This window comes from Camelina sativa, chromosome 11, assembly GCF_030686135.1.
Source record: "Camelina sativa cultivar CO46 ecotype springtype chromosome 11, ASM3068613v1".
Classification (NCBI taxonomy): Eukaryota; Viridiplantae; Streptophyta; class Magnoliopsida; order Brassicales; family Brassicaceae; genus Camelina; species Camelina sativa.
In genome coordinates this window covers 43,567,051-43,590,442 of record NC_141890.1, presented here as the reverse complement: position 1 = coordinate 43,590,442, position 23,392 = coordinate 43,567,051, and the positions used below count along the sequence as shown (strand labels likewise).

The following is a 23,392-nucleotide window of genomic DNA, read 5'->3' as shown; positions in this document are numbered from 1 at the left end:
GAACCGGACGAAGAAAGCAAAATTCGATCTGATAACCCCCCAGTGGCATAAAACCGTAAATAACACACACGATTAAAGGCTAAGATAGTCATTAACTAAATTATCCCTTTAGTCTTCCCCTTGTCCGAAGAGAAAAAAAAAAAAAAAAAGTTTCTCGTTTTCTTCAACATTGAAAGGGCATTAAGCCTCTCTCTCTCTCTCCCCCTTCTCTATCTCTATATCTCCCGCTCCGTGGTTCTTTCGTAAATTTCTCCAATTATAAATCTCGCCGGCGGCGGCGATCAACCTAATCGGAGTCTTTTATTTTTGTATTATATACGGTGTAAGATCAAATCAAAAATCCAAAGTCCCCTAAAAACCTCCGTCCTGGTGTTTTTTTTTTTTTTTTTTTTTTCTTCTTATTTCTCGATTTTAGGGTTTGAAATCGTTTTTTTTGGGGGTTTTTGTGAGAGACTTGTGAGGGGGGAAGAAGATGCCGAGGAGTACGAGGCATAAATCGAGTAAGCATAAGGATGCGGCGGTGGCGAAGGAGTATTCTGATTCGGAGAAAGAGTCGAGTTTGAAGGAGAAGAAGAGTAAAGAAGAGATTGCTTCTAGTGTTAGGGTTTCGAAAGAGTCTGGTTCTGGTGATAATAAGCGTAAAGAGTATTATGATTCGGTTAATGGTGAGTATTATGAGGAGTATACTTCTTCTTCGTCGAAGCGGAGGAAAGGGAAGAGTGGTGATAGTGGTGGTAGTGATAGGTGGAATGGGAAAGATGATGAGAAAGGTGAGAGTTCGAAGAAGGTGAAGTCGTCTAGTGAGAAGAGTAGTAGGAGGAGAGATGATGGGGATGGTGAGGAGACGAAGAAGAGTAGTGGTAAGAGTGATGGGAAGCATAGGGAGTCTAGTAGAAGGGAGAGTAAGGAGTCTGAGAAGGAGAGGGAGAGGGAGAAAGATAGGAAGTATAAAGAAGGGAAAAGTGACAAGCTTTATGATGGTGATGATCATCATAAATCTAAAGGTGGTTCTGATAAAACTGGTAAGATATCTTCAAATGATTTGATTTTCGTAGGAGCCTTGATAATGAACACATTGCCTTTACTAGCGTTGTTTTGAAAAGACTGCTCTTTTGGTTTTAAATTGACTTGATTCCATGCCAAAACATGTTTCTCGTTGCCCATTGTTGGATTTGGAAATGAAGTATAAAGCTTTCTCGAAGACGAACTTACATGTCTTCTCCTTGGAATGGGGATCTAGCATTTTTGTATTTATAAGTGTAGACTTTTGAAGTAGTTATTGTCAATAACATTTGCAGTATTTATACAAGTTGCTTGTATTCTTCTGCCTTTTACAAGATAGATGGAGTTAGTGCTGCTTTGCTTGCTATTGTATTAGTGTTCGAGGCTGCATTTAACTGGGAAAATTTATGTTAATTCGCCAATCGTTGTTGTATTTGGTAAAGATTGCTCGTAGATCAATTGGATAGTTTAGAAAGCTGCAAAATTGTTTTTGCATTGGGTTTGCTAATCTTTCTCTTTCTTTTGGATTCAGAATCAAAAGCTCAGGATCATGCAAGGAGTCCTGGTACGGAAAATTATACTGAGAAGCGATCAAGGCGTAAGAAGGATGATCATGGTGCTGGAGACAAGCATCAAGATAACAGTGATGATGTTGGTGATAGGCTTGATGACTACATTAAAGATGGAAAGCAAAAGGGAGAGAAAAGAGATAAGTATCCGGAAGACAAGGAAGAAGACATCAAACAGAAAGGTGACAAGCAGAGAGATGACCGACCTACCAAAGAGCATCCTAAGTCTGATGAAAAGCTCCTCCGAGATGAAAGTAAAAAAAAATCTAAAATTCAGGATACTGACCATGGTCATGAGCCTGACAGTGAACTTGAAGGATATCATGACCGTGAACGCCATAGAGACTATGAGAGAGAAAGTGATCGAAATGATCGGGACCGCGAACGAGTTCGTGATCGTGATCGTGACTACCAAAGAGATAGGGACCACCGTGATAGGGATCGGGAACGTGATCGCGATCGTCGAGATTATGAGCATGATCGTTACCATGAACGTGATTGGGACCGTGATAGGAGTAGAGATCGGGACCGGGATCATGATAGGGACAGGACCCATGACAGAGAAAAAGACCGTGGTAGTCGTGACTATTATCATGATGGGAAACGAAGTAAAAGCGACCGTGAAAGGGATAATGATCGTGATGTGTCTCGTCTAGATGATCAGAGTGGTCGGTATAAGGAGAGGAGGGAAGGTAGGAGGTCTCCAGATTATCAGGATTATCAGGAGGTAACCTTAGGCTCTAGAAGCAACAGAGCAGAGCCTGATGGTGATATGATAAGATCAGAGCGCCAACTTTCCAGTGCGGTGGTTCAAGATGAAAATGGGTATGATTTGTCTATTTTAGTGTGTTGTGATTGGTTCTGTGTGTTCTTATTTATTCTAATGTAGATTTGGGTTACGGCCTGAACTTCAGATTTAATAGTGTGTGGTAAGCTTTTGAAGACAATTGAAAGTTGAGATTGATCAAAGCTTTTGTTATGGTGAAACAGGAATGTGTCGGATCAGATAACCAAAGGTGGTTCTTCAAGGGAGGCGGCTGAGCTGTCTGGCGGATCAGAGAGAGGTATAAGACATAAAGTTTCTGAGAAAACTTCAAAGATGGAAGATGGTGTTTTGGGCGAGTTTCCGGCTGAAAGGTCCTCTGCCGCCAAAGCTTCACCGCGACCAATGGTTGAAAGATCTCCCTCTGCGACTAGTCTTGACCGGAGATACAATAATCGGGGTGGTACAAGACGGAGTCTTGAGGTTGAAGAATCAGGTCATAGGAACAATGGTAGGGATTATTCAGCAACTGAGGAGGAAAGGCTTCTGGTTGATGAGACGTCACAGGCAGAACTATCGTTTAGCAATAAAACCAACCAGAACCATTCTTCTTTCCCTCCACGACCTGAATCTAGGAGTGGCATTAGTAGTCCTAGAGTGGGTCCTCGAGAAGAAGATAACAGGGTCAACACCGGTGGACGTTATAAGAGAGGCGTTGATGGGATGATGGGCAGAGGGCAAGGTAATATGTGGAGAGGTGTCCCAAGCTGGCCATCTACACTTCCAAATGGATATATTCCATTTCAACACGTTCCACCTCATGGAGGTTTCCAAACTATGATGCCGCAATTCCCATCTCCATCTCTCTTTGGGGTGAGGCCTTCAATGGAAATGAACCATCAGGGAATCTCTTACCATATACCTGATGCTGACAGGTTCTCTGGTCACATGCGTCCACTCGGGTGGCAGAATATGATGGATGCCTCAAGCGCTTCTCACATGCATGGATTTTTTGGGGATATGAGTAATAGTGGTTTCAGGGATGAATCAAACATGTATGGGGGATCTGAGTGGGACCATAACAGGCGGATGCAAGGCCGGGGCTGGGAATCTGGTGCAGATGAATGGAAAACTCGAAATGGAGATGCGAGCATGGAAGTCTCATCAATGTCTGTTAAAGATGATAACTCAGCTCAGGTTGCTGATGATGAGTCTCTTGGTGGCCAAACAAGTCACTCTGATAATAACAGGGCAAAAAGCGTTGAAGCTGGGTCAAATCTAACATCTCCAGCAAAAGAAGTGCATGCAAGTTCTCCCAAAGTGATGGCGGAAGTTGCAGCTGAAGATCTTGTTTCAGAAACAATTGATAACACTGAACGTTATCGCCGGCATTATCTCTCAAAGCTTGATATATCAGCAGGACTTACTGATTCCGAGCTGCGTAAATGCATTAGCTTATTGATAGGTGAAGAACATCTAACAGCTGACGATGGAACTGCCGTGTTTGTAAATCTCAAGGTAAAATTTTCTATCCTCAGACATGATATCAAAGAGATGAAGCTCTGATATTAAACTGATGAAGCAAAAGCTTCTAGAAGACATCAATCATTTGTTTGTAACTTAAGAGATTTTTTTTCTTATATCTCTACATTCTCTAAATGACAGGAAGGTGGGAAGAGAGTGCCCAAAAGTAACAGTACTTCCTTGGCGGCTCTTTCACTGTTACCATCTCAGAACTTTTCAGTATTTCAGGTAATACCCTAACTAAGACAAGGAACTCTGGTAGTAGCTCCTGGCAGTTTGAGACTTCGATACATTAATGTGAGCTTTCCCACTTGCAGATAGCTATGGACTTCTATAAGGAGCAACGATTTGAAATAAAGGGTCTTCCAAATGTCAAAAGTCACGGGCCTTCTCAAGTCTCTCCTTCCAATCTGGTTAAAGTCGAAAACACTGATGATCTTAATGATGAAGTGAAAGTAATTAGTTCAACGGAGACATCAGATGTGAAAATTGCGGATGTGTCAGATTCAGACACATCCCAAAATGAACTGCAAAAAGTGTCGTCACATGTTGGTACAGAAATGGAGATAGAAACACTAGACGCAGGATCTTTGTCTCCCAACCCAGACAAGTCACCTGAGTCCCTAAAAGCTGTGGCGTCAGATGACATTGAAGGTTATGTGCAAGCTGTGGCTTCAGACAACATTGAAGGTGATGAGCAAGAGACGAAGCCGAAGCCAGATGATGGAGCTGGTGTAGACCAAACAATGGAGACAGCTCCCGAGCATGATGGTGGTCCAGAAGATGATCCAGTTACCTACTTGTCAGTAGCTTCACCGGCTCCCGAGCATGATGGTGTTCCAGAAGATGATCCAGTTACCTTGTCAGTAGATTCACCGGCACGCGTGGCTATGGATGTCGATGAGCGGAAAGATTTGTATGTAGACGAGAACATGGAAGAAGCAGAAGAGAAGAAGGAAGCTGGTGATGTAGTTGTTGGGGATGTATCTCCAAAGGTAACAGAACCATTAGTTCATGAATCTGATGAGTCAGTAATAAGTCGGATACATGATTCTCCTCAAAGTACACATTAAGACATTTCTATATTTCCATCTCATATCTGTTTTGTTTTTTTCAAAATCTTTACTTCCAATGCAATTTTTTTTCCTTCTCAAAATTCATATCTTTATTTTCTTCTCATGTTCCTTTTGTTTTGTGCAATATTTACCAATTTCGTGCCGAAAGAAATAATAAAAGAAATATCATTAGAGAAACAAAAAATGCTTTGCAGTGTTTTTCGTTTTTTTTGCTTTCTTAACTTTTGAGTTATTGAAACCCTAAAACGGAAAATGTTTGGAAATTAGCTATACATAAAATAAGGACTTCGCTACAAACTACTCTCAGTCTCTATACCCTACAAAACAAATGCCTTGGAGCTTAGAAGTGTCTTATTCAGAAGTTACATCAGCTTTAAGCTCCATACGTTTCCTATTCAAGCTTCCTGGGTTAGTTGTAATTGAGGACAAACATTGCCCTGCTTTCTTCTTCTTCTTCTTCTTCTTATGTGTAAGAGCAGCTACATACAACTTTCTCTAATTCATGAACTTTCTGCAATTGCTAGATTTGCATAGACATGGCACTTTGAATTCATCTGCCTCATCTGGATCAAACAAATAATCATATCTGCAAAAACACACAACCATGTCATAATCAATGAATCGAAGGGTGATACTTGAATCATGTTCAAGAGAGTGATGTGTATACGTTAACTCCTCCCCAGAGGCTACAGTGGTCTTGGCAATCAGAACAATCCTACTTTCGTCATCTCCTACACTCATAATCCTTGCATAGCAATTTGGCATACACTGCATCACACAACACACCAAGGTTTTGGACATAAGACTCTCTCTCTGTCGGTAAACACTCAATTTATATACATGATGGATTGCTTACCGAATGGTTTATTAGTCGAGCGATATTTCCTTTTTCTGTAGCATCCACCACTACTTCCTCGCTAATCTTAAACAGCTGCAACAAATTTAAACAAATATAAAGTTTAACAAATCGATTTACACAACCGAAGCTAAAAAGACTGTCACAAGGGAGAAAATGATTTCAACTCACATAGCAATCCTTCCCTTCCTTACGATATCTTGCTTCCCTCAAGTCTGCAATTGTTCCTCTCACTTGTTCCCCACGGTATTCAAGAACCTGAAAAGAAATTATATTTCAACATTCTTCAACACGACAGAGGAAAGGAGTATGCTCAGAAGGCTCTGCTTACCATATCTCCTTCTTGAATATTTCTTCTCGCAAAAAGGCCCCATCCATGTATACCAGATCGACCAAAGCAAACCCGATCCATTTCTGTCCTCTGCCACAAGACAAAAACTCATCAGATATTTGATACAACTACATACATTACAATCTCTTTCCAACATATTGGGGATGCTTACCTGCAAGTAGTGAAGCCGTTCCCTGAACGAGGAAAATGATTTCGGTTCTTCTGCCACATGCTACACATTATATTTAACAAAAAAGACTCAGTCCCAAGTTGCGTTTCCTGGTACATTCTGCTTATTGACCCTACATAATGATTTTTTCTTACCCTGAATGCGTTCAGAGTTTGGATCGCTGCTAAAGGATGATGATGAGGTCCTCCTGTGTAGTGAGGAATACCTTCTTGTTTTGTCCTCTATTAATCACAAACACACACATTATGGGATCAGTCTACCAAACAGAAGGGATTTTAACCAATGCATACAGAACTTTTGAAGATACCTTCTTGCTATTAACCTTTCTTTTATATAGTCGACAACGAGCAGAAGAAAATGGATCAACTGGAATGGTATCCTCTGCTGCGGACTCTTCAACTTCTTCTCTATTTGCTAAAATAAGCCTCGAACCCGCTTTCTTCTTGTTTTGAACAAGACTTTTTGCAGAAAAGACCCCTGAAGGCGTTTGTATAATTAACACGGTATCTGGATTCGGAACCCTACACCAAAAACAGCATAGAAAAACAAAATCATTAACCAAAATCAGATGGAAAGGACTTTGCAAGCAAAAGGTATTGAGAATAATTTACCTGTGATAAGAACAATACGACACCATCTTTGTTATCTGTCGACCATTTTTCTCCAAGCAGTGCAACTACAGTCAAAATGTGCATATATTATCAAAATAAATTTATGATATCGTAGAGATTGAACATAGTTTACTAAATACCAGTTCAAATACAATTTGTTACAGCAATTTGATTCCATACTGGTCAAATATGAAACGAGGAAAACTCAGAAATAATATGGCTTACCTCCATTCTATACCCAGCTCGGGAAGCACACATGGCATGATAATATGTAGAGCACTTGCAACACTGAGTACATGAGCCATGTATTTGCTTGCATATTACACAATTCTGGAATATATCAAAAACAGCATAAGGTTTCCGGCTTTTTTTAGTTTTGCACATAGTGAAACTTCCCAAAAGGTTAGGAACAGGAATCAGGTTATGTACCTTCACAAAATTACTTGATGGAATACTCAAAATACCCAAAGCTGGTTCCATTTTTTCTTCACTTGCAAAACATACTTCAGGCTGAAACCAAGCACATGTCACGTGAACCCACAGTGTCTCCACATCAGTTGGCTTCAATGCACCTCCTTTTTATCAGTAAACAAAAATTGGCAAGTTTAGTTGACGGACAAAATTGTGAAATTCTGGATGAAACTAAAATTTCGGAGGGGTATGTATAGTCAAATAAACTCTTTTAAGTAATATGGAGAAGAACACCTGTTACTAATTGCAGTAGTTGTAACAGATAAATAAGACAAGACCATGTTAAATATGCTTCACCAAATAAGAAACGCAAAAAGGAATTAGACATACCTTTTACAGGACAGAGGCAACACTCTCGTTTGATCTCAGGTGTCTCGCAGGCTTTGCAGACCCATGATGTGAAGTCACGAACGTTTCTCGTCCCATAGCATTCCTGATGAACTGCTATTTGACATCTGAAGAGTAAAAGCAACAAAAGACAAAAATATTCACACCTCAGATACTTTTCCTCTAGATATTTCAAGAAATAACTATTGTTAATAATAATAGCGATGAACTTCAATATTACGAGAGATCCAAAGATAGAAGATAATGCAAACCGTTTGCAGCAAACGTAAGATCAAGCATGCACAAAGTTTACTATGGGAACTAAGTAATACTTATCAATCAAAATCTATGATTTGTCGTTAAAATGTAGAGAAACTACGCATTTTAGAACAGCACCTGTTGCAAATGATGATCTTGTTGTAGTCCCAATCTTCAACCCATCTGCAAACTGCACATCGCTCGGTTGTCCATTTCACGTTGACAGGCTCATACTTTTCTGCCAATAGTGAAAGAAAAGAACAAACCAGCATAAGCAGCTTTTAAGGAAGTAGAAACTTTTAGATAGGTTCTGAGATCCGAATTGCTTACTACCTCTAAGAAAGGAAAGTAACCTCTGCTTTCTCTGCTTTATAGAAGGTCGTTTAGGAGGTTTTGCTGCAGTAGCATTTGCGTGAAACTCTGCTAATTTCATCATCTGCAGTGTGAAGGAATATGGCATTCAATGATCAGAGAGACTTAAAAGAAAGAGATCATATCCCTAAAGAGAAACTATGAAAATTTTGAACAAACCCATTCTTCTAGAGGCAACTTGGAGCTTTTCACTTTAACACTAGTCCTCCAATTTTTTGCTTTTGAACCAGTATGCCTTTCCCATTCACTAAGTGCTTTCCTTTCAGGGCCACAAGATCCACATTTACATACGACTCTGTATATAAACCAAAGGGAATAAGAATACTCTATATATATTTAAACAAATATACCTAAAAGTCTGGATAAGTTAAGAGGTCAAAAGGCTTTTGCTTCACAAAGTCTAGGATAATTACGAGGCAATATAAGTGAAAACAGAGATAAAACAGTGACAGCTTACAAATGAAGACTTGGAAAATATATGCCTTCAACTCCAGAGCATACAACGATAACCTTATCAGGAAGCACCATCGGGGAATTGTTTTTGCCAAGTCTATACCAGAAAACTTTCAATTTATAATTTGCTCACAATTCAATTGTTAGTAAGAATTAAAAAATAACAGTTGGAGGGAAGAGAACCTACTTGGATTTTGAGTCTTGTTTTTCAGAATCTGATAGGTCAAAGTTAAACTTTGTTCTGCATGTGGGACAGTAGTAATCTGTTTCCCCCAAATCCTTCAGATTAACAAATAAAAATTTATTTTAATACATGAGAGTAATTGGGAATGATAACCTTGACAACGAGCAACACGAACATGTTACCTTAAAATGCTTATGTGATATTTGATCGCACGCTGAGTGAACCCACACTTTACACCCATCACAACGCACCTGAATCACCGTATGTAATCAAACAGTAAAGTTACAAAAAAAACATTATGTAACTCTACACTACAAATATAACATAAATTTGTATGCTTTATTACCCAGCTCTGACTATCCATATGATTCCATATCTTCTTGCATATCCCACAAACCTGTTTTGGTTTTGTCAGCTGCAACGATAATTAGTTAGACTTCATCGAACTGAAACTGAACAAGGAGCATAGCAAAAACTTTAACATACCCTTGAACAAGGTTTACACAATAATTGATCTCCAGGAATCAGAGCTTTCATTTTCTCTGCCGTCTTAAAAGAAAGAACCATTCCACATCCTACACAGGCTCTTGGATTTCTATATTTCTTCATCACGTTCTGAATTATACAAACTCAAATTTCTATGACCATGAAAGAATAAACTAAACATGCTCAAAAAGGAACTCCAAAACAAAGAGAAACTTGCCTGATTTGGAGCAACATGATCAAGATATTGGCTCGAGCCTGCAGCTTCTTCAATCCATCTGTAGACAGAATCATCAAACGTCTGGTTACCTGCGGCCATGTGGATATCCTGCATCAGTTTCTCTGTGAATCCTTGGTCAGCCATAAGAGCTTCTTCAAGTGCCTTCTGGAAATCCCCAGGGTTGCATCCACGCAGTTCAGACTGTTCTTGAAACCTAACATAACAACTACACTATTAAGCAAACATATAAGAGAAAAAAAAAAACACAAAATTTCGTATAGTAAGATCCAACGGCGACCCACCTGTCTACATAATCCACAAAAGGAAAAATCATCCCTCTTCTAACCCATGCATAATCCTGCTTACATGATCAAGTTAACAACAGTCAAAACTCTAACAAAACAGCTTTTCGAATCAAATAAGAAGACAATATAGTATACAATATACCCTTTCATTCTCTGTCCCAGAGTGACCAAAGAACATGACACAAGCTGCATCAGGTATACAAGAACGCAACACAAGCTCAGGTGCTTGCGTCATTGGATCGATAACAATAGCCGGCCAAAACGGCTCCTTCCTCCCAGATTTACCCCAAACCAAATCACCAGAGTAAAAATCCTCTGGTCCATAAACACCTTCCTTCTTAGGACGAGACTCATCTTCAAGCGAGGTCCTCGAACTCATCTTACTATTATTATATCTAACAATCTCTTCACATTTATCCTCATCATCATCTCTCTCTTCTTCTTCTTCAAACAATGCACTACCATACTTATAGTTCCTAGGGTCCTGTTGCTTTGTCTTGAAACTATGGTTAAAACTAGCTTTGACTTTCTCCTTCCTGCATGCTTCTTCTTGAATCTCTTCCTCGCGTTCTTCGCCACTACTTTTACTATCTTTCCTCCAATTCTCGATAACCGAGTCATTAAACCGAGAAGGAAGCACCTGAACTCTACCTCTTGATGTCCTCACTACCGGTGGACGAGAAACCTCAGCTGTCCTATCCTCCCTCCCACGGTGGCTAGAATCAGAAACTAACCTCTTTGACTCTAACTCCTCTTCCTCTTCCTGCTCCTCTTCCTCAACCTCAACTTGAGGAGAACATGAGAGCTCCTTACACCAGCCATTGAGTTTACCAGGAACAATCCCAGCACCAATCTCTCCAAGAAGATTAAGAGGGTAATAGTAATCACCACCATTGAAGTTGTTGACCTTTCTCTTCTTCTTCTTCTTAGGAGCTCTATCATCTTCCTCAGTTACAGAGTTGCATCGTTTCAAACTCGGCATTCGAGTTTTCAAATTCCGTTTGATTATCATATCTTCTGATTCGAGTTACCCAAATCACTGCATCACACAACACTTGGAAGAAGAAAAAAAAAACAAACCTTTTTCTCTTTCAAATTCCACAAACCCTAATCTTTCCCCCAATTCCAGGTTCTTGAACGAACACAAAACCGAACAATCCTCGGTTGGGTTTGACCCACTTTTGTCGAGAGATCGTAGTAAAGTAGCAGAATTGTTGAAGAAAGCTTGTTTCTTTTGTAAACAAATCAAGAACAGAGCCACACAGAGAGAGAGACAGATGAAAAAGAGATCTGTTCAAACAAAACAAAAAAAAAAAAATCCAAACTTTTCTCTCTCTGTGTGTCTTAAAAGTTATAAGAAACAAAAATTGCGTACTTTTGTTTTTTGATTTTGGATAAGGGAAAAAAAAAAAAAAAAAAAAACAGAATGCTGAATTTTGTTTAATCCAGAGACGAAACCTTTTTTTTTTCTGCTTCGGTGAGGAAAATTTTAGAGAGAGAAGAGCGTGACAGAGTTTTTAAGAGAGAGAGAAGACGACGACGATGAAGGAAGAGACAAATAAAATAAAAAAAAGATCGTTTTTTTTTGTTTTTGGTTATGTGTGTGTGTGTTCTCGGACGTGTGCACATTATACCGGCGAATGATGTAAATGAGCTAACTTGCGCTTTATCCTTTCTCTCTTCCTTGCTTTGTTTCGTGTGTCTTCTGGTTTTGAGTTTCAATTCAAGACATATTATTATTATTCTCTTCATGTTTTTGTTTTAATTTTTCTTTCTTTCGATTTCGAAATCGAACTTCTTTTTGTTTTCCTGTGTGTTTTGGTTTTTTTTTGTAGTTGATATATATGTAATAAGCTCCAAGAACCATGGAACTCTGGAACTGGAAGTTTTACTTGGGTACGATTACGACACAGAGCTCTTTTGTGTTTTGTTTGGTCATTCATTCATTCATATATTTTTCTTTATTATTTTATTTCATTTCATGATCTTATTGAAGTCAACTTTTTTTTGGTAGGTACAGTTATTTCCTCGAATTCGTTACTCTTTTTCAGTGTTTTTTTTTAATAGATTTATACCAAATAGATTGAATATTAGAGTTTGAGAAAGATATACAACAGTTCAATTGACTCGTACAAAGTAAAAAGAGATGAGTAGTTTGAAAACACCAAAAGAATGCCTTTTTTTGAAGAAAGGTGAAACTGATGTGTCATGTGTTTCACTGCCTTTTGTTTTATGTTATGTAGGTTCTAGATAAAGTAAAAAAAGCACTTATAACAGTTTCACTGTTTCTTTCACACCTAGAATATTTGCTAAAAGTAGTTATTAAACAAGAAACATGTGCAACTTGTTAATAAACACAAGAATAACATTTTCTAGTATTAAATTAGTTTTTGTCCCAAGTCCAATGCATGATAGAATAGCCGGGTGTTAAAGAAGCTGCAGTATCATTTAGTGATCTTTCACCCGGAGTGTAGTGTTTATCATTGTCCACACCTTCCGACTCCGAGCTGAGGCCTAGCGCTGCCGTGAGGCAGCTTTTTCCGAGGATATTTCTGCGAAGGACCGATTTGGTTTCTTTTCTTCAAGAAAGAAGGTCGAAAAAATGGGTTTTGATCAGAACTAGGAAAGCACCGTACTTCTTACTTCTTAATTTGGGGAATGTTTGTGCATTCGTTACTATGGATGGCCAACATAGAAACCAAATCATTAAGGGTATGAACCAGTAGTTACATGACATGACGTTTCAGCATTTTAGAAAATAACAAAACCTGTTGCAGTGCTTACAAGCAAAGAAACATCAAACACCTTTTTTAATGATCACATGATCTAATATATTTATAAATATGTAGAATTTATATAGATTATGTATCTACATCTCTCTCTCACAACAAGTACATTACTACTTAAACTACAATAATACATATAACTTTTTTTCTTAGCTACAATTTCTTTCCTTAAAAGCTTATTCAGAGAAACCCCCTTTATATACAACAACTAATTTGGATGCTTATAAAGATTTTTAAGTTTTATACATAGATGATATTATAAAACAAAACTAGCTTCTTCTAATGAGATGGGCTTTGTCTCCTTTATTCTTCCTTTTTGCTCAGTCTACTCCTTCCTTAGAGCCCTTTTTTAATGAACCATTCTATTTCCTCTCCTCTGTTTTCGCAAACCTTCCTCGGACCCTTGGTTGGCTATCTGCAAGAGCTTTCCTACAAGCATACTGAAACCAAAACCAAACAACATAATGAGAATTCAGTCACTTTTTAGCCTAAAAGACTTGATACTCAATCATTAAGATCAGGATCTTGAAGTGTTTTGTTTGTATATATACCTTGATTTTACGCCCGAAATTGCGCCTGCTCTTCTTGTTCCTGTATCGAGAAAGCTTCTCTCGGCGATCCTCTGAAGTACAGCTCACAATAATCCTATCCAATGGAGATTGAACAAGACCTGTCCCTAGTTTCTGCTCATCAAAAAAACAAACAAAAATATACTCAAAATCAACAAATTTATATTCATCATCTCAAGAATCTTGATAGGACACACAACTCTTTGTTTCAAACATTTCAGTTGAGTTCAAATGTTTATGTCTTTTTTTTGTTCTTTTCTTTTCGGATTGTCGAACCTGTATGTCGCCTTCACTAAAGGCTCTTCGCATCCCATAACCAAAATCGAAATCAGGGAAGTTCTGAATCATTACAGTCTCTTGCTGTGCATGTGACCAATCCATAGAGCTCAAATTCCCCGAGCTTACGCTCTTCTGCATATCCTGGTTCTCGTCGATCGTCGTCACCACAGAGATGTTCTTGATGTCTAAAACATCAGAGAACGGAGACTCCATAGCTGATTTCATCAAAAGATCTTGCTCACATTCATAGAAAGCTTTGTCCAGAAGCTGTTGACCACTCTGCAATGATCCAAGATCAGGAAGCTCACAAAGCCCTTGTGAAGTGTCTTCACCGCAAGAGATCATAGTCAAAGCAGCAGAGAGTGGATCAACGGCTAAGAGTGGCTCTTCAAGAACTGGATCAGGAGCTTTGAAAAGATCACTTTCTTCTCCAATATCATACTCAGATATGTTAGATGACTCAACAAAAGTGTTGTTCTGCAACCAAAAAGAAAAGAAAGAAAATATCACAATCATAAGTAACATCGAATCAAAGACCACACACAAGACAGAACATAGTTCGAGACATTCAGACAGTGAAACACAAATCTTTTTTTGTTGAGTGGATTCGTTCAAAAAAGCGTGCAAAGAAAAAGAGAGATTCTTGTTTTTTTTTTTCACTAGTGGAGGTTTTTGATATTGTAAACAAAGAGAGAGAGAGAGAGAGCCAATGAAATCAACAACACAAAAGCAAAAAAATTCTAGTTTTAAGAGTAATTAAAATCAGAACAGAACAAGTCTTGAAGAACACGGAATCTCATGTGAAAAAAGAGGCAAATTCCCATTACCACAAATCAAAACCCACAAATAAAAAAAAGAGACTTTTCTTTTGGGTTCCCGAGAAAACTCCTTTGTTACTTTCTCAATGGAAAAAAATAAAATTTTGGCTTCTTGCAGGCAGAAGAAAAGATTCCGTTTTTATTCCTTTCCATTCCATAGGACAAAGAAAAAAAAATAAAACCTAATTTTTTTCTTACTCAACTTTCTCAGCAGCCAAAAACACATTTTGGTAAGGTCAGCGGAACCAAAATATCTCATCTAGTGGCCACAAAAATTTTCCAAAGAAATCAAGTTAGCTACTTCACACAAACACCACGAAAAAAAACACTTCACACTTCAATTTTTTAACCCCAAGAGAAAAAAAAAAAAAAAAGAAGACTAATTACATCATCACAAGACAAAAAAAAAAGAACCTATCAGAATCTTTAGAGGAACCCCAAAACCAAGAAAGTGAGTTTTATAAAATCAGCCAAGAAATTAGAAAAACTCATCTCAAGAAAAGATCTGTATTCTAAGTGAGATAAAGAGTGAATGGACAAAAAAAAAAATCAAACCTTTTCATCGGGGATTTTGTATGATTTGAAGAGGTCTTCGAATTGTTGGATATCAGTGGAACAATTTTGCATGTAACGGAGCATTAATCCAGAATCTTGATACATTTTGAGTACTTTTTGATCTTTGGGAGAGAAGAAGTAGTTTGGAAGTAAGAAATTGGTTTCTTGGGAGAAGAGGAGGAGAAATGGATGAAGAACATAAGAAAGCAAAACAATCAGAGAGGCCAAGTTGGTGATTTGAGAGGAGAAACCCTGAGGGGAAAAGTTTGGTACTTAGCTCTCCTCTTGCCTTTTTATGAAAGAGAGTCACTACAGTTATTTGTTTATTGTGGACACGATGGAGTTAAAAAGCCCATAAGGCCTTTGCTATTATATTATATATATATATATATATATATTCCAACATAATAAAAACTAAAAATGTAAAGGAAAAAAGTGTCCAAGTGCATAGAAATGTCTTTTTGTTGTGTATAATTAATTATTCAATAATTTATCCTTTTCATATTTATATACGTTACACACCGACTAGAACTTTAGCAAAATGGTTTGTGTTAATATCGTAAATTTTTTACCGTGTAAATTTTAAATCTATACCGGAGGTGTATTGAAATGAGGATTTTAAGATATTTTGGAGTATTCTTAAATCTTCTGTTATTTAATTGGTGATTTTTAAAAATCATGTGAAATTTATAAAAATCAATTACAATCTCTTGTTATTCAATCAGTAATTTATAAATCTCACTTTAAACCTACTGTTATTTAAAAAATCACCACTTTTATGAAAAAATCTACTGAATGGGATTTTAGGGAACTTTTTCAACATTTTTAGTTCAAAAATATGTCTTACAAAATCACACTTTTAAAAGTGAAATTTTAAAATATTTGTTAAACAGATTTTTTCTACAGTGGTTGCAATTTTTATTTTCAACTCTCTCTCTCTCTTTCTCTCTTTCTCTCTTCTCTCTTTCTGGAAAAATCTCAAACTTCTCCATCTATTTCTCTCGGGCAATAATTTCCCCTTTTCTTTTATCATCCCCTAAATCCTATATTAGCTTCGAGATAATTGAAAGTTGGATTCAATTTTTTTACTTTCAGGAGCTCAGTGAAGGATTCTTGATATTTTTTACTTTCAAAAGCTCAATTGTTTTATGTCCTCCTTTCATGGCAGAGCAAATCTGCTGATCCGTTCACACTAGGGCTCAATTTCACTTGCAAACTCTATTTCTTTAGGTACTTTTGATTTTGCAAACTCTGTTTTTTATATCAAAAAACCAAAAAAAAAAACTTGATCGAAAGTCTCTCTTTGCTTTTGTTTCTAATGTTATTTTCCAGTTTTTTTTAGTTAAAAAGGAATCTTCGAGAAAACAGATTGCATCATTCGTATCGAATTGTGTTAATGAAATCAGAATAGAAACGCAGATAGTTATGTGAGATAATAGTTTGTTACCATCGCCATACTTTACACAACACACCCACTTATCATTCATTCATTACCCAGCTGCATATGTAGCTCCTAGCCTAACTGCATATGTAGCTTCTGGTGTGCTCACTATCAAATACCTTACAAGTGAACAACTTTCAAGTCTAATTAGTGACTGCCTTTTTTGTCAACCCTCAAGTCTTTTGGACGATGAAATTGTTTATGAACCATGTACCCTTTAGTGGTGTCTAATTTGTTGATGTGAAGTAATTGTTTTTGTTGGGCTTTGAAGAAGCTTGGAAAACGTTATAGTTGATTCCAAAGAGACAAAAGTTATGATTTTTATGAAAGTATTTTACTTTTTTTAAGCCAATATGTATTAAAGTTAGTCACAGTGCATGAACGGAAGTGTGAGTGAAGTTTCAGTAAACGTGATTGTTTAATTGTATTGACTTTGCCAACAACTTGATCTTGTTCTTGCTGGATCTTGTTTAACACGTTAAACAACACAACCAAGAATCAAATACATGGACAGATGAGCTTTATCATCATCTTCTTGTGGAAGAATCAGTTGAAGGAGCCGACAACTGAAACAAGAGATCAAGCTTCTTCACATTACGTTGAATCAAGTTGTTCTTTTAATTTTATATTCTAAAATAAAATTCAATAATTAAATCTCACCAAATTCCAAAATCCAAAGCTCAAAATTCTATAAACTCTAATCAAATCTCTTAAAAGTACACCCAAATCTCCTAAAATTCTGAAATATTAAAATTTCAGCTAATCTCCTAAAATCATCAGTTCAATACACCCCTTACATATTGTATGTTGGAGAAAAAACGAAAAAAAATTGGAATAAATCTTAACACAATCAAAATCATTCAAACGTATTAATTTTGGCTAAATTGGTTAAAATATCAGTATGCTAAAACAGGAACTCAATGATTTTGTCTATAAGTGATTAATTATCTTATAAATCTAGCTATAGCTAAACATAGTAAAAAAAAAAGAAAAAAAAAAGGAAAAGGAAAAAATTCTCCAATTCATCTCTTGTTGATTTTACATTAGCACCTAAATCTTCCAAAATCTTAAAATGTTAAAATCCTACCAAATCTTTTTAAATCTAAGTTGAATACCTCCTTCTAATAAATTTTGAAATTTGAACATTAGTTTTGATTCCATCTTTCCTTATAAGAATCATAGTTTTTGGTATTGTATTTATTACTTATAACAATTAATATTATTTTAAAATATAATAAAATTAATTTCTTGATTATGACATTTCCACTGAATTTTAGCAAGTTTATGGAAGTAAACCTGTTAAATTTTTTATCCAAAAAGTTTTAATATCTGAGTTCTGATTTATTTATTTTATATAAAGACTAAAAAGTAAGATATGTAAGCATGCAATTAGAACAGGTGCATGACGACTTGCAAGAAAGAAAAAAATCCATTAAGCTTTCTTGTCGTATATATTTCCTATTTTATTTATTTTTTCACATGTCCTTTTTATATATATTCCATTGATTGTTTCAATCATATGGTTCCTTTTCTTCTTTATAACAAAAAAAAAACACTGTTACAACTGTATTTTTATTCTAATACGCGCTTACGTATTATATACTTTGCCAACAACATCGACTTTTGAAGTTTTAAAATTGTTAAAAATAATATGTGAAAAATCATGCCTTGAATTATTGTTTTTAGAATTAAAATTGATTTTATTTAATGAAAATTTTACAGAAAAAATAAAATAAAATCTAAATCTAAATTTTATCTCCTAAATCTGTTTCTTTCAAATAAATTTTAATTTACTCCCAAAATTCTTGACATTAGATATAGATATTTTTACGAGTACATCATTTCAAGAATCTAGTTCAATCTAGATAAAATACACATATAGTTATAAAAAGGACAAAAGAATTATGATATATCATATGAGATTAAGATAGATAAGAATTGGCAATTTGAAATTAACATTAAACAAGTGACTGATGTTGATTAGGTTAGATTTTTGTCAATCTTTGTTTTGCTTTTATTTTGGGATTATTAGACTTTAAAACCAGTTTTTTTTTGCTTTTGGAAACTAAGCAATAAGAGAGGATTATTAAAAGAATAATTAGGTTGGATTAAAATAGACGATGGTGTGGTACGGCTGCAACTTGTGTAGCTGACTGTTACACAAAACACGAAGCACATGTTCGTGTGGGCTCTGCATAGCTCTGTTCCTCTGCCACTTCCTCAGTTACTTTTCCACGCTCGCGAGTGAGCATGTGAACCATGAAATATTCTAAAAAAAAAAAAATTGTATTTTTGCATGAAAGAAGAAAATAATATTAACAAAATATTAATAATAGTATTGTTTACTCCTGCTGGTAACATTTTGAATGGTTAATAAACTTCCATATTATAACCAATTGAAAGTGAGTTAAGTTCACTAATCACTACATTACATTCTTTACGCATTTCCAAAAATTAAGGTTCTTAATCGTTCAATTAATTTGTGAAAGAAGTACAATGATTACGTGGTTTAAAATAAATAAATATCAGTGACATAAAATATACTAATATATTATGACAGTAGGAATAAAAAATGATTTATTGGCTCTCTATTATATTCGAATCGAAGATAGCACAATAACACACTGATGATAAAAGACGACAGAGATATTTTTGTCTTTGTTCACTTATTTCCCGATGCAGACACAGTTTTGTTTTGTTGTTCTTTCGTCACGATCTTAGTCATGGCAACCAAATGTGATGATAATTCACAATCAAATCTCTTAATAATATAATATATATATATGTGTAATTTTTAACAAGAAAATATAACTTTAACACATGCACCTACATGATACAACTTTTTTTTTGTCATAAAATATTGGGTGTTCTTAATTAATAATTGTATGATTTTAGTTATCGGAAAGTGTCTGGATAGTACAGAGCTTAGTGCAGCTAATTAAGTATCAAGAGATTATAACTGATACCTATAATTATAAACAACTAAAGTTATTTAACCAAAAAAAAAAAAAAAAAAAAAAACAACAACTAAAGTTTATGGAATTTCATTAATCTATGTGTTCGTCATTTAAGAATAAGAAATTCGATCGGATTTGATACACAACAATATCGTGGTATTAGAAAATGGAGCCGAATAAATAAAAAAATTGTGTCTTTTACTGTCTATGAGTCATGACCTGTTTTATTAAAACAAAGCCATTTTTATTAACTTGTACATGTTATGTAAGTTTAACAAAACCCTAAATTTGGTCTGGCTATTGATAAAACTTCCACGTTAGTTGACATAAAATTAAGTCGTATGTCAAACTGTAGATATAATCAAGTCTCGTAAAATACTTTTAGGAGTATTAAAATACAGTTTTCATTAGGCATGGGCATTTGGGTGTTTGGGTCGGGTTCAGGTTCGGGTAATTTGGGTTCGGATTTTTCGGGTTTACTAAAATAGGATCCGAACAAGTGTTCATATAATTTCGGGTCGGGTTCAGGTTCAGTTCCTATCGGGTTCAGATTATTTGGATATTAACTTTAAGAAACTTGTAATGTATCCAAAATATATTTGGTTATGGATAATACCTACTCGAACATATCCAAAGTACCCACAAAAACCTGAAATGTACTTACAAAACCCAAAAAACCTGAAATATAACTGTACAAACAGTTGTATAATCTAACAAATTCAACAAGAAACAATGAACTAAATCTTAAACAAATGAAACTAAGCATACCATGAAATCTTAAACAAATGAAACTGAGCATATTCTGTCTCGCAAAACAATTCATATGTGATAGTGTGATATCATGTATAACTGTTCTTGGGTATAAACATGTATCTTGGTTCCTCGGGTTCAGTTCGGATAATATCTGATACCTGTAATTATTTGAAAACGAAAACCTATTGATTATTTAGATAGAATTAGTTCAGGTCGGGTTCAGGTATTTTAAGATTGGGTTCGGATCGGTCCCTCGGATTCGGTTTATTTGCCCATACCTAGTTTTCATTCACGATTGATTAATGAATATGGAACAACGACGTCGTAGTCTTTGTTAATAAAAAAGAAAAACAATTTATACATTTATAATTATAGAATTGTATGCAATTTACGTGTGTGCCTGTGTGAGTGTATTGAGGTATCCACGCGCATACACGTTCACCCAAAAGTGGTTCCAATAATGGATTCGTTCAAAACAGTCTCTATAAGACTATAACTACTTTTATCGGAAAAGAAAAAAAAAAAAAGACTATAACTACTTTTATATAGTACTGAACTACAGTACTGTAAAACCATATATAAGCTAATAATTATGGGCTTTGAAGCTAATGAAAACACTCAATTACCAAGAAACTAACATTACTTATACTAGAAATTTTAAAATTAAACAACATATACGTACACTGGATCCGGAATACTCCATGTTTTGGGATTTATTTTCTTTTTAAAATTTCGATTTTGTAGATTAAAAAACTAAAATAAAATTTTTTCATTTTATGTTTTTTTCTCACATATTATCAGTTTATATTTTTTTTCTACCAAATAGTAATTATAAATTGATTCATAAATAAAATTGTAATATTTTCTAATTAATATGTGTAAAAATGTCAAAATACTATTCTATTAATTAGAATGTATATGTTTAGTTACGAGAACCTTTGGATTGAAGAAACATAACTTCGTAATTTCAGAACAAATAAAAATGACTTCGACCATCCTATCGCTTGGTATAACTAAACACAAATAATATTTTCCTAGTTTATTCTAATTCGGAAAATTAGCTATATACTATGTAAAACAATCTACGTATATATGTTGGTGCTAGAAAAAAACTACATGAAAAACTATGTAGGAATCTAAAAGACTATTCAACAAAATGTTGAAAATAGGAGGAATCCATGGGTTACATTAGTTATGAAAACCAGCTTTGTCGAATAATTCTGTTTTGTATTTGTCTCTAACCAATGCATTTACGAGGTAATGGACAAAATATACAATAGCTTTCAATCAAGTTATGGAGAGAATCTCAACTCTATAAAACTATTTAACAAAGAGAATTTGCAGTCACAAGAAGGAAAAAAATATTATACGCGTTCTACTTTTTTCTTTGTCAACAAATAATATTTTCTACTTATGACGTATATATTGTTTTTTTCTACTTGTGATCTATAATTCTTTTTTTGTTCCTACTTGTGACGTAGAATATATTTCTTAAAACCCAAAACAAATATATTTATTTACTTTTTTGATATTCTTATCTCCATCAATAGAGGTCCTAGACTCTTCCTAGTTTAATTGCCTCCCGTGGAAGAAAAATAAAAATAAAACAATCATCAGAAAGCTGAATTTGGGTGAATAAAGGCAAAGTGCAACACTAAAACCTTAACATTCCCTATTCTGGAAATAAAATTATATAAAAAAATAGAAATATATACTAAATAAATCTGCGAATAAAGCTAAAAAGTTCATGCCAGATACGACCTTCTTGCCTAGCCACTCGCTTTACGGTTTCCAGACCTTTTTCTTGTTCATATTGTATATGTAAGTATGTAAACAGATGGGAATATATCTTCTTTTAAATCGAAATACATCTAATCACTTCCCGATCGCGAACCAACATGAGAGTTGAGACCCATTGTTTTCAAACTTTGAATCTTGTTTTAATTGACGTGTTTTGTAAAAAATGTAAATTTATGATACACCCAAATTTATGAGGATGATTGAGTTCTTCGATCACCCACCAACCAGCTTGACGAAGAGACGTCATACGTGATGATAAGGTGAAATGAATGGGGACAATTTTGTGATATACTACATAGAATTTTCTTATTGATACACAACTACACATATGGAGTATTAATTCTTTCATTTCAGAAACTCACTATACATATAGCACACCACAACGATAATACTAAATTAATTTATTTGTTAAAAGCAACCCGAATTTGCAACTTTCCACTAGTTCCAAGACGCATTTCAGTGAGAGAAGAGATGAGACAAACACACTACAAAGAACAAAAGTGTTCTCCGGCCACTCATTGGCCATTTGATTTTGTCGGAATTTAATTATTCGAATGTCCAAAACCCAAAGTAAGTTCTACCTTTTGTCGAGAAAGAAGAAGAATGAGTTCAGTTAACCTACTTTTTTTCTTCTGATTTACTTACTCAATATTTTTCTTACAAAAAATAAATATATTCAGCTACAATTGATAATATATATATATATATATATATATTACTCTCTCTCTATTACAATTGATGATTTTTAGAATTTTTTTTGTATCAAAATGATTGATTTTCTGTTATTTTTATTCAATAAATGCTAGGAGATTATAGATTTTAAAATTTATTAATTGAGAATTTAGTACTTTAATGAATTTCTATTGGTTAATAGGTATGAGAAATATGTTATTATAAATAAAAGTTGTATTTATATCTAAAGATTAACTGTTTTCTTAATTTATATGAAATTTTTAAAAATTATCTTTTCTAATACAGAGGGAGTAATGTTTTGTACCTACAAATCTAACATCTTCATTCGGATCTTGTCAATCCAACGATTTAAAAAATAAAAGAATTTATTTCACAAAATTTCATACAAAAAAAAATTAAAAAAATAAAGTATGGTTAACAGAAAAATGGAAAGGAAAAGATATAGATTTTGTTTGGACAGAATAGTTAAAAGGGGAAAAAGAAACAAGGCAATATAAATGGAAAAGAATATTTGATATTTTGTAATATTCAGTCAAATAAATCGAATTTGTTAGAAATACCTTTTTTCAAAAATACCATTTTTTGAATATTTCTATTTTTACCCTTTTTTACACAATACAATATGGAAAATTAATTTTTAGTATTTTTTTAATGTTTGGATTCTCTATTTTACATCTAGGATATAGTTTTGAGGAGGTATGATTTAGTATTTGGAGTTTAGGACTTAGTTTAATTATTTTATACAT

General features: G+C 34.8%; 3 protein-coding genes and 1 long non-coding RNA gene across 8 annotated transcripts; 2 read left to right on the top strand and 2 right to left on the bottom strand.

Annotated features, from left to right (window-relative positions):
* The first annotated feature begins 80 nt into the window (after positions 1 to 80).
* On the top strand, positions 81 to 5,014 carry LOC104725860 (uncharacterized). Its single transcript, XM_087473015.1, has 5 exons — positions 81 to 1,022; positions 1,535 to 2,396; positions 2,562 to 3,852; positions 4,000 to 4,086; positions 4,176 to 5,014. Exons 1-5 carry the CDS (start codon positions 473 to 475, stop codon positions 4,929 to 4,931), a joined length of 3,546 nt encoding a protein of 1,181 aa, XP_087329141.1. The 5' UTR covers positions 81 to 472; the 3' UTR covers positions 4,932 to 5,014.
* A 71-nt stretch (positions 5,015 to 5,085) lies between these two features.
* Positions 5,086 to 11,810, bottom strand: LOC104725861 (histone-lysine N-methyltransferase ATX5). Of its 2 annotated transcripts, none has more exons than XM_010444604.3 (23): positions 10,138 to 11,810; positions 9,993 to 10,048; positions 9,691 to 9,904; positions 9,474 to 9,602; positions 9,334 to 9,402; positions 9,170 to 9,238; positions 8,991 to 9,082; positions 8,808 to 8,900; positions 8,510 to 8,645; positions 8,312 to 8,414; positions 8,117 to 8,216; positions 7,724 to 7,848; positions 7,352 to 7,497; positions 7,148 to 7,252; positions 6,923 to 6,987; positions 6,619 to 6,832; positions 6,446 to 6,532; positions 6,294 to 6,353; positions 6,122 to 6,211; positions 5,962 to 6,048; positions 5,791 to 5,865; positions 5,602 to 5,702; positions 5,086 to 5,520 (listed from the first exon to the last, which is right to left on the bottom strand). In XM_010444604.3, the coding sequence occupies exons 1-23, from the start codon at positions 11,005 to 11,007 to the stop codon at positions 5,430 to 5,432; spliced, it is 3,177 nt and encodes a 1,058-aa protein (XP_010442906.2). In that variant the 5' UTR covers positions 11,008 to 11,810; the 3' UTR covers positions 5,086 to 5,429. The 2 variants fall into 2 exon arrangements, with proteins under 2 accessions (XP_010442906.2, XP_087329142.1); XM_087473016.1 differs by having other exon boundaries at positions 6,634 to 6,832; positions 10,138 to 11,656.
* Positions 11,811 to 13,094: 1,284 nt separating this feature from the next.
* LOC104725858 (CCT motif family protein) lies at positions 13,095 to 15,375 on the bottom strand. 4 transcript variants are annotated; one of them, XM_010444600.3, is made up of 4 exons: positions 15,003 to 15,375; positions 13,627 to 14,106; positions 13,333 to 13,464; positions 13,095 to 13,221 (listed from the first exon to the last, which is right to left on the bottom strand). In XM_010444600.3, exons 1-4 carry the CDS (start codon positions 15,105 to 15,107, stop codon positions 13,144 to 13,146), a joined length of 795 nt encoding a protein of 264 aa, XP_010442902.1. In that variant the 5' UTR covers positions 15,108 to 15,375; the 3' UTR covers positions 13,095 to 13,143. The 4 variants fall into 4 exon arrangements, with proteins under 4 accessions (XP_010442902.1, XP_087329138.1, XP_010442903.1 ...); XM_087473012.1 differs by having other exon boundaries at positions 13,702 to 14,106; positions 15,003 to 15,370; XM_010444601.3 differs by lacking the exon at positions 15,003 to 15,375 and adding an exon at positions 14,457 to 14,650.
* Positions 15,376 to 15,906: 531 nt separating this feature from the next.
* Positions 15,907 to 16,790, top strand: LOC147935388 (uncharacterized). The gene is made up of 2 exons (XR_015570431.1): positions 15,907 to 16,232; positions 16,335 to 16,790. It is a non-coding gene; the product is annotated as an uncharacterized LOC147935388 (long non-coding RNA).
* Positions 16,791 to 23,392: the final 6,602 nt, after the last annotated feature.

Coding starts and splice junctions, on each gene's coding strand:
- LOC104725860 (XM_087473015.1), top strand. CDS start 473: ATGCCGAGGAGTACGAGGCATAAATCGAGTAAGCATAAGGATGCGGCG. Junction 2,397..2,561: donor GTGGTTCAAGATGAAAATGG/GTATGATTTGTC, acceptor ATGGTGAAACAG/GAATGTGTCGGATCAGATAA. Junction 4,087..4,175: donor AGAACTTTTCAGTATTTCAG/GTAATACCCTAA, acceptor TCCCACTTGCAG/ATAGCTATGGACTTCTATAA.
- LOC104725861 (XM_010444604.3), bottom strand. CDS start 11,007: ATGATAATCAAACGGAATTTGAAAACTCGAATGCCGAGTTTGAAACGA. Junction 6,533..6,618: donor GAAAGGTTAATAGCAAGAAG/GTATCTTCAAAA, acceptor TGTGATTAATAG/AGGACAAAACAAGAAGGTAT. Junction 6,212..6,293: donor AACGGCTTCACTACTTGCAG/GTAAGCATCCCC, acceptor GTCTTGTGGCAG/AGGACAGAAATGGATCGGGT.
- LOC104725858 (XM_010444600.3), bottom strand. CDS start 15,107: ATGTATCAAGATTCTGGATTAATGCTCCGTTACATGCAAAATTGTTCC. Junction 14,107..15,002: donor ACAAAATCCCCGATGAAAAG/GTTTGATTTTTT, acceptor TTTTGGTTGCAG/AACAACACTTTTGTTGAGTC. Junction 13,222..13,332: donor ATTTCGGGCGTAAAATCAAG/GTATATATACAA, acceptor TTTTGGTTTCAG/TATGCTTGTAGGAAAGCTCT.